At 42.8% G+C, this 15,950-nt stretch overlaps 1 protein-coding gene across 4 annotated transcripts in view; it reads left to right on the top strand.

Annotated features, from left to right (window-relative positions):
* The window catches only part of st3gal2 (ST3 beta-galactoside alpha-2,3-sialyltransferase 2), a 307,587-nt gene extending 293,086 nt beyond the window's left edge, over positions 1-14,501 (top strand). For 3 of the 4 annotated variants that reach the window (XM_072279278.1, XM_072279279.1, XM_072279280.1), the window contains 3 exons: positions 189-234; positions 3,869-3,988; positions 12,705-14,501. In XM_072279278.1, the coding sequence (XP_072135379.1) occupies positions 189-234; positions 3,869-3,988; positions 12,705-12,878 (340 nt within the window). In that variant the 3' untranslated portion in view covers positions 12,879-14,501. The remainder of the gene's footprint in view (positions 1-188; positions 235-3,868; positions 3,989-12,704) is intronic. The other variant, XM_072279281.1, reaches the window with a different exon arrangement.
* Positions 14,502-15,950: the final 1,449 nt, after the last annotated feature.

Raw genomic sequence — 15,950 nt, 5'->3', positions numbered from 1 at the left:
GTGGAATATCCCTGCTGGCCATTTTCATGACCAACAGAGTCCTTACATGAGGGAGATACTGCTGCAGGTAGAGATGGCAATGAGGTCAGAATCCAAGACTTATAACAAAGACTTGAATTAATAAACCTACTCTTCAGAGATTCAGGATTCAGCTTCTCTTGACTTGCCCATATCTCTTTTATTTACAGCACCTATGCGCCTGTCAAACAATTTCTACGGGTGGATAAAGAAAAGGTGAGTCAGGGTCTGCTGATGGTCTTTTATATTGGATGGTATGGAACAGATAGAGGCATCTCCTAGCAGGGCTTAAAACTCCAATGATCTCTGAATGGTTGGCAGCAACAGAAAGGGCTTGGAACTATTTAAACCAGATTTCCTCCAGTTTGATTTGTGCTCTGGCAATACTCTTCAGATTTTACAAGTTTGTTTCAAGATTATTTATTGTTTGATCTCATTCTTAGTACAGAAGTGTAAAAGAGAATGAAATGTTTTGTTACTCTGGGTCCAGTACAGCATTAGAAAAAACACAACAAAAACACAATAAATACGTATAAGTATAGAAATAATTCTCTAAAACACGATGTGCAATACGCATATACTGATTGTATGTAGGTTCAGTGATGCTAGGGGATGTGGATGTAGTGGTGGAGTGGGTTGATGGGTGGCAGCTTAGGGGGAAACAACAGTTTTTGAGTCTAGTGGTCCTGGCAAGAATGTAGTGAAGCCTTACACTCAACCGAACTGAAATAATTATTTGAGTTTATGAATTAAGAATTGTAGGCATCAATATTTTGGAAGACATTCTGCATTTACATAGGTGAAGAAGCAAATAATGGAATATAGAGATTTATAAAAATGTTTGATTGTTGTTCAGTCTTTCAATTCTCATCTACCAACTGTATGCAGCTTAGCATACTCTAGCTGAGGTCCATGGAATAATTTAATGACGAGGTGTGGACCTTGGGTTCTTAAAAATACAGGGGGTATTAAACCAGCAAGGCTCCTACTCATAGTTCCCAGGCAGAATTTCATTTTCTTCCTCTAACAGAGTCAAGAGGACAGTAGCTTGTCCCAGTGCACCACCCAGTGCCCTGTTTCCAGCGGCTGCTTAGTCTGAATAAGTAACAGCTTAATGTCAGTAGTTGTGGGTTTTACATCACCAGAAAATGGATTGCCGATTTCTGGGACAGAATTTCAAGGCAACAGGAAGAATATTTGGGCTTTCAGGAACCTAGGCAGAAACTAAACAATGGCAACAGGCTGAGAGCTGGTTAATGCTGCCTCGGTCTTGAAGGAGTAAGACAGGCTCCTGAATGTGAAGGGAATCATTCTGCAAGCAGAGAGAGATCCACTCCTAAGCTTGTAGGTTGGCCATTTGTAGTACATGCCTGGGGCAGGTTAAAACTCAGCAGTAAGTTTAATTTTCATTTTAATACCTGGACATTAAATTGATCAAAACAGAATATTAGTCTCAATGAGTTGGCAAGGTGAAATTCAACCCTTGATCTTAACCCCAGACTCTTAGATTTCCCCACTTCCTCACACATCAAATTTTCGTCAATCCCTCTAAAATACATAGTTTGCTACTATTCCTGAATGAATGTGAAACATGTTTGTCTGTGTTAGTAATTTTAGTAAACCCGAAATATAAATACTTGGGCTGTTGAATTATGTTCGAAATGTCATAGCACAGAGCTACTTAGTTGGCACAGTGCGATAGTTCATAAAGCCACTGCTGCACAATTCCCAAGACTTTGGTTAAATCCTATCCTTTGGTGCTGTCTGTGTGGTGTTTGCATATTCTTCCTGCAACTGCATGAGTGTTCTTCAGCTTCCTGATTTCCAGCCACATCCCAAAGACATACAGGTTGGTGGGGTAATTGACTGGTGCAAAGTGCCTCTCTAGGTGAGTGGTAGAACCTGGGAGGATTTAGTAGGGAGAATAAACTGGGCACAATGGTCAGCATGGGCTTGATGGGCTGAAAGGTCTCCTTCTGGGCTGTCTGACTGCATACTGAGTGTAAACCCAGTTTGTAAGCTCAGCAGGTGATGGTTAATGCTATGGTGGTGTGCGCAGACAGGGATCAGTAATCCTGCTGGAAAGCATGGAGAATGACTATTGCTGAAAAGCCAATGCATGAAGGGAGTTTACAGTGGCCCATTAATCTACCAACATGTCCATCTTTGGGATAGGGGAGAAAACTGGAGCATCCAGGGTAAACCCACCTGATCAGATGCTCCTTCAGGTCGAGCCCAGGTCACTGGAGCTGTGAGGTACCAGATCTATGTGCTGTACACGCACGTCCGTGGTGCTGCTCTAGGGAGCTCAGTGCTACGATAGGTGGAGCATTTGTCAACAGCCCAAATACTTTAGATTCAGACCTTGCTGAAATTACTAACAGACAAGAAACATGTGAGGGAGGCGATTCAAGGGAAATGTGTGGTGTATGTTTTCAACACAGAGAGTGACGGATGCCTGGAATGTGCTGCCAGAGGTGGTGCTGGAGGTAAGAACAATAGAGGCAATATTGGGAGCGTTTCTTTTCATGCTCTACGTCAATGACTTGGATAATGGAACTGATGGCTTTGTGGTTAAGATTGTAGATGATACAAAGATAGGTGGAGGGGCAGGTAGTGTTGAGAAAGAAGAGGGACTCAGGCAGATTAGGAGAATGGGTAGGGAAGTGGCAAATGGAATACAGTGTAAGGATGTGTAGGAGGAATAAAGGTGACATTATTTTCGAAAAGGGGAGCAAATTCAGAAATCAGAGGTGCAAAGGGACTTGGGTGTCTTTGTGCAGGATTCCCTAAAGGTTAACTTGCAGGGTGAGTTGTGGTAAGGAAGGCAAATGCAATGTTAACAGTCTTTTAAAGAGGACTAGAATATAAAAACAAGAACGTTATGCTGAGGCTTTACAAGGCATTGGACAGACCACACTTGGAGTATTATGAGCAGTTCGGCTTCTTATCTAAGAAAGGATGTGCTGGCATTGGAGAGGGTCCAGAGGAGGTTCACAAGAATGATCCCCGGAAATGAAGGGGTTAATGAAGCGTTTGATGGCTCTGGGCCTGTACTCGCTGGAGCTTAGAAAAATATTGGGGGGGGGGGGGGAGAAAATCTCACTGAAACCTATCAAATATTGAATGGCCTAGATAGGGTGGATGTGGAAAGGATGTTTTCCTGTAATGGGAAAGTGTAGGCCAGAGGACACAACCTCAGAATACAAGTATGTCCCTTTAGAACGGAGATGAGGAGGAATTTCTTTAGCCAGAGGGTGGTGATTCTGTGGAATTTGTTGCCACAAACAGATGTGGTGGCCAAATCATTGGGTTTATTTTAAAGCAGAGGATGATAGGTTCTTGATTAATAAGGGTGCCAAAGGTTACAGGAAGAAGGCAGGAGAATGGGGTTGAGAGAGCTAAGAATTCAGCCAAAATGGAATAGGTGAGCGGACTCGATTTGTTGAATGTTCTAAATCTTATAGTCTTATGGCATTTAAGAGATTCTTAGACACATGGTTGTGCAGAGAATGGTGGAATATAGGCCACATGGAGGCAGAAGCAATTAGTGAAATTAGGCATTGTTAGCTTATTTAATTCAGCACAACATCATGGGCCAAGCAGTCTGTTCCTGTGCTGTACTGTCCTGTGTTCTATTTATTGGGCAATAGCAGCACAAGGAATTAAACAGACAAAGTGTGGCATTTGAGCAATGTCTTAGTGCACCGATGGCACCTGAAGAACTATTACTGCAATAGAACTCAGATCCTGTAAGAGGCAGTGAGGAAAGTTGGCAAGTAATTTGTCCTTCACTACTAATGCTTTTTAAAACTGCTGTTTATAGTCTAACCCCCTGATCTTCACTCAGGTGCAGATCTACAACCCAGCATTCTTCAAGTATATCCATGACAAGTGGACAGAGCATCATGGGAGATATCCGTCCACTGGAATGCTGGCCCTGTTCTTTGCTCTCCATATCTGTGATGAGGTAAGTGCCTCACATGTGGAGCAGAGATTCTTTGCAACTCTGAGGCTAATTTGAAGGGACAAGGGCTGAAGTGTCTTATGCACCAATCTGAAAGCAGTGATGAAATGGCACTGAACCTGAAGCAGGTGTGAAAAGGGGAAGACCAAATGAGTAGATGCCCAACTCAGCACATCTGCGAAAGGATGAAACTAAGACTGAGATAATTGTTTATATTGATATAAACGTTCAAAGGTTCATTTATTATCAAAGTATACAACTCTGAAATTCTTTAGTTCTCTGAGTAGCCATTAAATCAAGAAAGAGAAAGAAGGTAGCGTGATCATCAGCCCCTAATTCCACCTTCCCGCAAAAAAAAAACAAAAACAGATCAGGCACACCAACCCCCAAATTCCTCCTCCCACACAAAAAATCAACACAATGGATCAAACCCCTCCCGCACAAAAAAAACGAGGAGATTGGACGAAAAAACACAGAATACAAAAACTTTAAGACGGAAGAAAAGGGTCTATAGTCAAACATCCACATCAAAAATGCATAAAAGCACTCCAGGCCCAGAGGCAGACTTTCCCGTCTCCGGTTCAGAGTGATCAAAGGACAGGCAGCTGGCACTCACCCCTGCACACTCGTTTTGATGCTTAAATCCCCCTCGTCGCTTTAATCGGCAAACTGGAGCCAAACATCGGCTTGTGCTCCATCCTGCAACCTGCCCACCACAAGGTTTGTGTACGCTATCTCTGCCTCCAAGAATCCTCTCGGAGACTGGAAAGCACTGGAACACCCCAATCCCCAATGATCTCCAAATTTCCACACTCGCCTTGATGTTTCAGTTTCTCTCACTGCTTTAGTCGGTGAACAATGGACGCTCTAATTGGTGAAATGGGGTCAAACATTGGCTCACACACCATCCTGCAGCCTCCTCCCCACGAGGTTCACTCACGTTGCTTCTGCCTCCCAGAATCCTCTCGGAGACTGTGAAGCACTGAAACAACCAAAAAATTTCCAAACAGCAAAACTCAGGCTCCAACAGTTCCATGATCACATCTAAGACTAGAAACAAACATGAAAGACATAAAAGAAGTGAAAAAGATGGTTTCATGATCTGTCTAGAAGATGTCAACCAAAGGAGCGTTGTGTGCAGTGGCCATCTTAACTGGTAGGCAGAGCACATAAAAAGTTAATGTCTGAAACCAAGGAGGAAAGCTCATTTGAAGCAGTGTGCAGTGTTGAAAAAAATAAAGGAAGGAAAAAATGCCTTGAGAAATTAGAGCAGGGATTATCTGGCAGCCAACATATATTTTCAGAAAAATTCCAAAAGAATTTTCCCAGATATTGAAGCTGTTTTCAATTGCACAAAAGGCTTAGTTCAGAGAGGCTATAGCACAGTTGATAATAGACTGCTCATAGACACGCATATTTGTATTGTTAGTGCAGAATAAAGAGAGACTGTTCACTTCACCTCGATGTAAGAGATTATTAACCTAGCTGTTAAAATCTCCTCCATGTACAATGTACATTCAGTGACCTCTTTATTAGGTACAGGAGTGGAATCTGATGTGCTCCTCTGCTGCTCTAGCCCATCACTTCAAGGTTTGACATATTGCACATTCAGAGATGCTCTTCAGCACACTATTGTTTTAACACCTGGTTATTTCAGTTGCTGTCACCTTCCTGTCAGCCTAAACAAGTATGACCATTCTCCTCTGGCCCCTCTCATTAACAATGCATTTTCGCCCACAGAACTGTCACTCGCTGGATGTTTTTTTTGTTTTTCACACCGTTCTCTGTAGACTCTAGGGACTGTTGTGCTACTTCTTTGCCCATTCTCCTAACCGTCTAGTTCCTTTTGCAGCCTCCCTACTTCAACAACACTATCTCCCCCTCCACTTACCTTCATATCATCTGCAGTCTTGGCCCACAGCCATCAATTCTGTCATCCAAATCATTGACATATGGTCTCAACACAGAACCCTGTGGAACATCAGTAGTTACCGGCAGCCAATAAAAGATTCTTTCATTCCTACTCTTTGCCTCCTGCCAATTTGCAAATTCTCTACCCATGCTAGTATCTTTCCTGTAATACTATGGGCTCTTAACTTGTTAAGCAGCCTCATGTGCAGCATCTTGTCAAAGGCCTTCTGAAAATCCAAGGACACAACTCCACCTATTTTCCTTTGTCTATCCTGCTAGTTATTTCTTCAAAGAATTCCAACAGATTTTCCAGGCAACTTTTTCCCTTATGGAAACCATGCTGACTTCAACTTATTTTATCAGGTGTCTCTAAGTACCCCCAGATCACATCATTACAATCAACTCCAGCCTCTTCCCAACCACTGAGCTCAGATTTACTGGCCTGTGTTTTTTTTCTTCTGGCTCTCTCCCTTCTTGGAAGAGTGGACTGACATTTGCAATTTTCCAGTCCTTCAGACCATGCTAAGAGTCTATTGATTCTTGAAAGAAAGGGTGTACACCATCCAGTCCAGGTGAATTATCTACCTTTAGGCCTTTCAGTTTCCCAAGCGCCTGTACCTCCGGCATACACTCTTCCACAGTGAGAACTGATGCAAAATACTTTTTTCGGGGGTCCGATATCTACTCTCACCTCTCTTTTACTCTTGATATATCTGAAGAAACTTTTGGTATCATCTTTAATATTATTAGCTAGTTTATTTCAACTTTTCCCTCTTTATGACATTTTAGTTGACTTCCATTGGTTTTTAAAAGCTTTCCAGTTCTCCAACTTCCCACTAAATTTTGCTCTATTACATGCCTCTCTTTGACTTTTATGTTGGGTTTGACTTCCCTTGTCAGCATGGTTGCACCATCCTGCCTTTAGAATACTTCTTATGCTTTGGGATGTATCTATCCTGCACTTCAGAATTGCTCCCAGAAATTCAAGCCATTGCTGCTCTCACATCATCCCTGCTAGTGTCCCCTTCTAATCAAGGTTGGTCAGCTCCTCTCTCATGCCTCTGTAAGTCCCTTAATTCCACTGTAATACTGATACATCTGACTTTAGCTTCTCCCTCTCTTTGCAGGGTGAATTCTATTGTATTATGATCACTGCCTCCTGAGTGTTCCTTTACCTTAAGCTCTCTAATCAATTCCAGTTCATTGCACAACGCCCAGGCTAGAATAGCTGATCCTCTAGTACAGTGGTTCCACACCTCCGGGCCGCGAAGCATGCAGAGGTGCAGCGGTAGCTGGAGCACACCCAGCACATCTTTAAGAAAAAAGCCGAAATAAACAAGCTAATTAATTAGGTGCTGCCCGGCACGTAAATGTCAGCCCAGATCAGAGGTGATGTTCACTCCCCTTTCCAGGGTACTGGAGCCTTTAGCTGTTCCATTGTTTGGTCAATTTAAACACCAGCCCAGGCAGGCTGAAAAGACAGGGCTGTCAGGATCGAGGTGACATGTTGAATCTACACAAACTTCTAATAAAGTATAGGCACTGCTGTGCTTTCTTTGTAATGACAGTTATGTGCTGGTCCCAGGACAGGTCCTCTGACACTTTACAGAGAGAGAAACGTCGATCCTTAATGCCAAAGAATTTAAAGTTATTGACCCTCTCCATTCAGTTCCCCTAATGAAGACTGGCTTCTGGGCGGCACCTAATTAATTAGCTTGTTTATTTCGGCTTTTTTTTATTAAAGATGTGTTGGGTGCGCTCCGGCTACCGCTGCACCCCTGCATGCTTCGTGGCCCAGAGGTTGGGGACCACTGCTCCAGTACGCTCAACCACGAACTGCTCTAAAAAGCCATCCTGTAGGAATTCTACAGATCACCTCTTATAGGGTCTATCACCATTATGATTCTCCCAATCTGCCTGCATTATTGGAAACCTCCCCACGACTATGGGACATAAATATCTTCTAAATTTTGTTATTCGACACACTTCAATCTGTCATGAACCCAGTGGCTTGCTATGGAACACTGAGCTTCTTGGGTTTATGAGCACCAGAATTTACTAATCAAGGTCTTGATTGGAGTGTTTAAGCCCTTTTGTTTTCGGTTAATCTGATCAAGTTGATTGAGGTGGTCACAAGTTTCTGACGTTCTTTGATTATTTAAAGAGGACTCTCAGTCAGTGCCTGAGGTTTGCTGGGGCAAACAGGCAGCTGAGTCGAGTTGATTGTGCAGCTCACTGGAAAATGGCAGAGAGAGAGAGAGAACATCAAGGAAAGAGCCAAGCTGTTGAAGGAAGTTTTTGGCGAGAGTGGAAGTGAACTAGAGATGGAGGTCAGCGGGAAAGAGGAACGGAATGGAAAGAGGAAGAAAGGAAAGCAGAGGTACGGGATGTCAAACTCTGAGGAGTCAGCAGATGATCAAAACAGGACAGCAAAACAATGGAAAGAAGATGAAATTAAAGCAACTATAAAACTAAGTGAAGACGGGGTGTCATTTGGTGATTGGAACCCGATTTGTTTGACGAAGATGCTCAACAAAATTATAGGCAAGATTAAAAGAGCAAAGATTTTACGAAATGGATCGCTATTAGTGATTTGTCAGGATAGTGCTCAGCAAGGCAAAGTGATAAGTTTATGTGAAATAGATGGCAAAGAAGTACAATGCTCAATACCCAACAATAGAAAGTGGACTAGAGGAGTTATTTCGGGGATACCAACAAAAGTTACTATGGATGAGATTAAACAGAACATAAAAGGAGCAAAAATTATTGAGGCCAAACTTTTGAAAGTTACAAGAAATGGGAAAAAGTGTGATAGTTTATCGGTAATGATTAACTTTGATGAAGAGAGATTGCAACTAACGTTTACTTAGGGTATTTGTGTTATGTGGTTAGAACATATATACCACCACCTTTAAGATGCTATAAATGTCAGAAATTCAGGCATATTGCGGCGGTCTGCAGAGAAAAACAAAGATGTAGGAGATGTGCTGGAGAACATGAATATGGGAAATGTGAGGTGGGAGCTAGGATGAAATGTTGCAATTGTGGCGAGGAACACAGCGCAGCTTATCGAGGGTGCATTTATAGCAAGAAGGTAGCTGAGATACAATATGTAAAAGTAACTCAAGGAATTAGTTATGCAGAGGCAATGAAAGAATTTGCTGAAAAAAAGGCTGTCAAGCAAACAAATACAGGAAATAATAAACTGATGAATTGTGAGGGCTGTAACATGAAAAATAAGGATACACTATTAATGAGTAGAAAGGATTTCGTACTTTTTATGGTGGATGCAATTAATTGTTCAGAAGTCTGCAGAAAAGTATCTTGGTATTAAAGGGAATAGGTTGGAAGAAGTCAAAGAAATGCTGAATGGAGGATCCAACAGTTCACAGGCAGGGGAGATGGAATCTTAATGGCAGTATATTTATCGCAAATGGTCAAGAATTTAAGAAATATGTTTCAGAACTTAAGGAAAATTCTCAGATTTTATGGTTGAAGCCCAGGGTAAATGTGCAAAACTCCAACAACAAATAGAAGTATCTGACAAGAACAACGGTGAGTTGGAAAGAGATTGGAAAATGGAGGAAATTATTACAAGGATACAAAAGGAAAAGGAATTTGTTGCAAAGTGAATTATCTACATTCAGGTTATAAAATGAAAACATGGAAGCAAATGAAGAAGATCGCCAAGGTCTCAGTAAACAACTGCAGGCTACGATCCAAGAAAAGGAAAACATGAAAAAGCAGATAGACTTGGAAAAACAGCAATTTTAAAAGTATAATGTGCGATAATTACTATTCTTTAACAAGACGATTTTAGTCTCACAAGTGATGTAGATGAAATCAATGTAACTGAGGTAATGCAACTACATGAAAACATCTGACATAATTAGGGAAGACTAGCAGTTTGCGGCATTATCTAATGAGAGCATTAAGCATTCACGAGGAATTGCAACTACAGAGTGATGCTAATAGAGAACTGCAGGCTGAACTAGATTGTCTAAAGTAGAGAACTCCAGGACATATTTGGTTGGAACACCACAAGTCTAGCAGGTGGCGGCAATGCACTGAAAAACTGGTTGCCAACCGCCATAAAACAAAAAAGAAGAAGTACCTGAGGTTGGTCATTATGTCCTTCGGGGCTCTGTTGGTATTCTCACCGTGTCGGAGAGGATGATTTACCGTATGGTGTCTCTGATTCTGACCTTTAACCTTTTGTTTCCGTCTCTTCCTGGGGATCCTGCCGTTCCTCCGCACTTGGGCCCGGTCCTTCATGAGTGCACCACGACACAACCGGTTTCACTGGCAGCTTGTTGCATGTATGCACCATACCCTGTGTGAAGAAGTTGTCCTTTGGGTCCCTTTCAAATCTGTGCCCTCTCTCCCTTTCCCTGGGAAAAAGACTGTGTGAATTCACCTTGTTATATTATGTTTTGCACATTGTATGAAGGCAGAAAGCTCATGGTTAATGGCTAATGTCTGTCATCCAGATCAGGGAATCAGGTTCATATTACACAGGTTCAATCCTGTTTGTACTTCTTCAGTTATTCACAGGGGTTAGGATCTCTTCATCTAAAGATAATGCTAACACTGGGTAAGACAGCCCTGTCTCATCATCCTGCAAAAACATCAGATAAGTGACCAAATAGAAAAGGAAGAGGTCTTGGGCCTCAGTGGCAGATTTGATCGTTGGCCAACTGACAGGTCGGAAGGCCATTTTGTATTTGTAAGGTAATTGACTTGACATTGACTCCCAGGTCAGAAGAGCAGCCAGCAGTGATTACAGCCTTAAATTTGCAGCATCTACTGGATTATCAATCTTAATCCCAGATTTTGGAACATAATGGCGCTATTCATTGCCAGGAAATGCAAGCAGTTTTGAGCAGGGAGAGCCCAGGTTAAATGCTCTCTCTCAACAAGTGCAAGGCAGTAAGTGGGTTGTTGTATTTCATAGACTGAGTTTTTAACTGACGTGAAATTGCACAATTTCAACAATACAGTTGCATGTGTAGCTTGTCTGACTGACAGAAAGTTGACACAGGATGGCAGTGCTAAATATGCAAGAATAAAATGGCATCTCAACCACCACAAACTCGTAGTTTCTGGATTCACGAAGATTGCGAGCTCTATATGACAACATCGCTTTGAGAGAGAAGTCTTTGGTGTAGGCACAGGGAAAGCTGCTGTTGTACAGGTGAGGAGAAGGGAAGGGGTAAGAGGGGAGCCAGAATGGGAAATTGAAAAAGAGAGAAGAGAGAGGGGAGAACAAATACTAGAGGTTAGAGAAAGCAATGTTCATGCTGTCAGATTGGAGGCTATCCATATAGTATATGAGGTGTTGTTCCTCTAACCTAAGAGTGGTTCATCGTGGCAAAAGAGAGGGCCTTGGGCTACCATGTCAGAATGGGAAATAGAATTAAAATAGATGGTCACTGAGAAATCCCACCTGTTGTGGCAAAACAGAGCGAAGGTGCTTAATGAAGTGTTCCATCAGTCTGCGCTGGTTGTAGAAGAGACTGCAACTGGATACCATAGATGACCCCTACAGATGCTGGTGAAGTGTTGCCTCACTTACCCATGTTCACCCTCTGGAGCTCCTCCTCCTCCCCTTCCTCCCATGGCCCCCTTCTTACCTCTTCTCCAACCAACCACCTTCCCCCTCACCTGCTCTCACATATCACCTGCAACCTTGTACTCCTCCCCTCCCCTACCTCCTTATCCTGGCTTCTTCACCCTCCCTTTCAAGTCCTGCCCGAAACATGAACTCTTTATTCTCCTCCATAGATACTGCCTAACTTGCTGAGTTCCTCCACCATTCTGTGTGTTGCTCTGGATTTCCAGCATCTGCAGAATCTCTTGTCTTTATGAGTCGCAATGATAACCTTCGTTATGCCATGGGTCAATGGACCCAGGTTGGGAACCCCTGCTGTAGAGCATTCAATTGAAGTCCATGTGAAAGTGTACAATACAACTTTTGCATTCCTGTGTGTCCTGTGTAAAACTGACAGATCAGATTCTGCTAGCAGGAAGCCACAAAGGAATATTGCAAATTGTGAAAAGCTAGATCCAGCACTCTGAATGATGCTTCCACCCATATAAACATGTCACTGATGCCATTAACTTTATATGTGCCTAAGGGAGCGTTGCGATCCAGAATGAGGGAGTTTACATTCATACAAATGATGTTTCCAATAGTGGGAGTATCGAGGACTAAAGGGCACAGATTCAAAATACAAGGATAACCATTCAGAACAGAGATGAGGAGAAATTTCTTTAGCCAGAGGATAATGAATATGTGGAATTCATTGCCACAGACAGCTGTGGAGGTCAAATTATTGAATATATTTAAAGTGTAGGATCTTGATTAGCAAGGGCGTCAAAAGTTACGGGGAGAAGGCAGGGGAATAGGGTTGAATGGGAAAATAAGTCAGCCATGATCAAATGGTGGAGAAACCAGATGGGCCGAATGGCCAAATTCTGTTCCTATGTCTTATGGTCTGATCCAGAATCAGCATAGCACAGAGCCAGAATTGTACTTCTGTAACATGACATCAGTGATCCCTAGTTGTGGTACTGAGCCACATGCCAGGAGAGTGCTAGGTCTGTCTGAACACATTGTCTCCCATTTTCAAAAGAAAGAGACCACGTACATTTCCCACCTTTACCCATTGCCCATCCCTTGGGTAATCAAGTGACAGGACATGTAGTTGAAAGAAACTGCCAGATAGATGAGACATGATGCGCCTCATTGAGCAGTGATTTGCAGAGGTGCTTCCACTGCCTTATCAAATGTTCTTTGCCTCCTCAGGTCAACGTGTATGGATTTGGCGCTGATAGCAGAGGAAACTGGCATCACTACTGGGAGAACAACCGGTATGCTGGAGAATTCCGGAAAACTGGAGTTCACGATGCAGACTTTGAAGCAAAAATAATAAATACATTGGCTGATATTGGTAAAATCAAAGTTTTCCGAGGAAACTGAAAGGAAATGGATAATTATGCATTTGATCTTCTGAGACCACAACGTTCGCCAAATGGATATGAGACTGATTACTTCATAATCATATATATTAAACATTTTTTAATCATCTTTGAAAATCCAGGCAGAGCTCTGGAACAAGGAAAACAGAGCAGCTGCTAGTTTATTAATATTTTTGAAGGTTAGCCTGCAGAAATGGCATTATTTTGTGGATCAATTTTAAGGTGGCTGTCTGGTAACCTGGTGGGCACAATGTGCAATTTATTGTTAGATAATCTAGGAGTTACTAAGAAACAATTTTAATATTTGAGTTGCAAGATCAAATCAGGCTGAAACCAACTAGAATATGAGCCAAAGTTGAAGGAAGGGAGGGACACAGTGATCCTCCTTTTAGGATAACTGTGTGTTTTTGGTTGAACTCTAGTCCACTTTCTTTGGTGGGTAACAAGCAGACTGAAGGAGTTTTAACATCTGAATCATAGGAAAAAAAAGCAACACAAGCCTTTCAGACATGCTAGTTTTGCAAGTGCAGCCAGCAGTGAAACTATTATCCCACAGCAACAAAAGATCTGGATTTTCATGGCTCTCACAAGTCTATGTTCGAGAACAAAGTGCAGACATACAGGATTCTCCTTTGGAGTGAATGGATTTGCGTCTCTGGCTTTTATTGCGAATACTGGGTGCGTGAGAGACCAGTAGGGAACACTGGGGCACAGAAATAGTAGGAACACATTTTAAATTTGCTTCTCCCAGATACGTATGCCATCTGATGCCAATTCCTTATAGCCTCTATAAGCAAAAATGTAAAATTCGTTATGATTTCCTCACTGTGGTGTCCGCAGCCCCACATCATGGTTTGCACATGGGTTTAAGAGCTTGGATTGCCGACTCTGGAGGATTCACAGCGTACGCCCCACCATCACAATGAATCTTACTGGGGAGGGAGGCAGGAGTTTAAGCAAGGGTCTCAAGTACTTCTGGCTACTGTGCCTCCTATCTGATGGTAACAGTGAGAAAAGGGCATGCTCTGGGTGCTGGAGATCCTTAATAATGAACGCTACCTTTCTGAGACACTGCTCCCTAAAGGTGCCCTGGGTACTTTGTAGGCTAGTAACCAAGGTGGAGCTGACTAGATTTACAACCCTCTGCAGCTTCTTCCGGTCCTGTGCAGTAGCCCCTCTGTACCAGACAGTGATGCAGCCTGTCAGATTTGGAGAATCCTCAGGCAACTTAAATAGGGGGAAAAAAACAAAACATTGAATCTTCTCCCTCATTTTTTCCCAGCAGCACATAGTGTAACTGCAGCACCACAGATGGATGAGAGAGGCCATAGGTTCTGTATGAATTGCTGGAGGCAACATTGGCTCCAAGCCAATAGGCAGCTACAAGATACTTGTCTGTCCCTGATGTAAACTTGCAAGAACCACAGCATCGCCATCAAGGCATGGTTAACAGTATTGTATGACTTTTGTTTATTAGAGGTTCTACATATTAAAGAAATTGTTAGGAATTACATTGAGGTTTTTATATTTGTTATCTGCATTCCTTTCCCATTAAAGAAAATAAAAAGGAATCCATTCCTCCTCAGCTCGCATTTTGAAGGCGGAAATGGCATTCAAAAGTAAAGTGCATCATTGTGTCTTTTGCTTCTCGTTACTTTTTGCTCCATGTCCTGATAAGCACAACGAGAACCCTAAATCCAAAACATTGATACAATCTAGCACAGGCTATTCTCAAACTCTTTCCAGAGATGCTGAGCCACTCTCTTCCCTCTGAGCATCAGATTCCAGAAAGATCTTCTACAACAGCTGAATATTTAGTTTTTGCTCTTGTAGTTTAATGAGCAAGAAAGGTAACTGCTTGGAGGTGAGGCGACACTTCACCTGTGCCACCATTCAGGGCCCCAAACAGTCCTTCCAGGTGAGGCAACACTTCACCTGTGAGTCGACTGGGGTGATATACTGCGTCCGGTGCTCCCGATGTGGCCTTTTATATATTGGCGAGACCCGACGCAGACTGGGAGACCGCTTTGCTGAACACCTACGCTCTGTCCGCCAGAGAAAGCAGGATCTCCCAGTGGCTACACATTTTAATTCCACATCCCATTCCCATTCTGACATGTCTATCCACGGCCTCCTCTACTGTAAAGATGAAGCCACACTCAGGTTGGAGGAACAACACCTTATATTCCGTCTGGGTAGCCTGCAACCTGATGGCATGAACATTGACTTCTCTAACTTCTGCTAGGCTCCACCTCCCCCTCATACCCCATTTGTTACTTATTTTTATGCACACATTCTTTCTCTCACTCTCCTTTTTCTCCCTCTGTCCCTCTGAATATACCCCTTGCCCATCCTCTGGGTCCCCCCCGCCTTGTCTTTCTCCCCGGACCTCCTGTCCCATGATCCTCTCGTATCCCTTTTGCCAATCACCTGTCCAGCTCTTGGCTCTATCCCTCCCCCTCCTGTCTTCTCCTATCATTTTGGATCTCCCCCTCCCCCTCCAACTTTCAAATCCCTTACTCACTCTTCCTTCAGTTAGTCCTGACGAATGGTCTCGGCCTGAAACGTCGACTGTACCTCTTCCTAGAGATGCTGCCTGGCCTGCTGCGTTCACCAGCAACTTTGATGTGTGTTGCTTGAATTTAGGTTAGCTACTGGATAAATGGTAGTGCTGATCAAGGCAGCTGTTGGAATCACTTTGTACATAGCAGCACAGATGGTCGGTAGTCCTTCCGCAATGTTACTTCAATATATATGTCACCATATAAAACCCTGAGATTAATCTTTGCAGGCATTTACATAAAAATAACAGAATTTATGAAAAACTATAAATAACGAAGACTAACAATGTACAAAAGACAAATCGTGCAAATGATAAAAAAAAAGTTAATTCTGAGTTGCAGAAGTTTTGAAAGTGAGTCTGTATGTTGTGGAATCACTTTAGCATTGAGGAGAGTGAAGTTATCTACGCTGGTTCATGAGCCTCTTGGTGATAGGGTAATAGCTGTTCCTCAGCCTTAGGCTCCTATACCTGTCTGGTATGGTGTGGTCCGGAACTAAGGTTCCTGCATTT

This window comes from Mobula birostris, chromosome 15, assembly GCF_030028105.1.
Source record: "Mobula birostris isolate sMobBir1 chromosome 15, sMobBir1.hap1, whole genome shotgun sequence".
NCBI lineage: Eukaryota > Metazoa > Chordata > Chondrichthyes > Myliobatiformes > Myliobatidae > Mobula > Mobula birostris.
The sequence above is the reverse complement of the archived record's forward strand: the minus strand, read 5'-3'. Positions and strand labels throughout refer to the sequence as shown.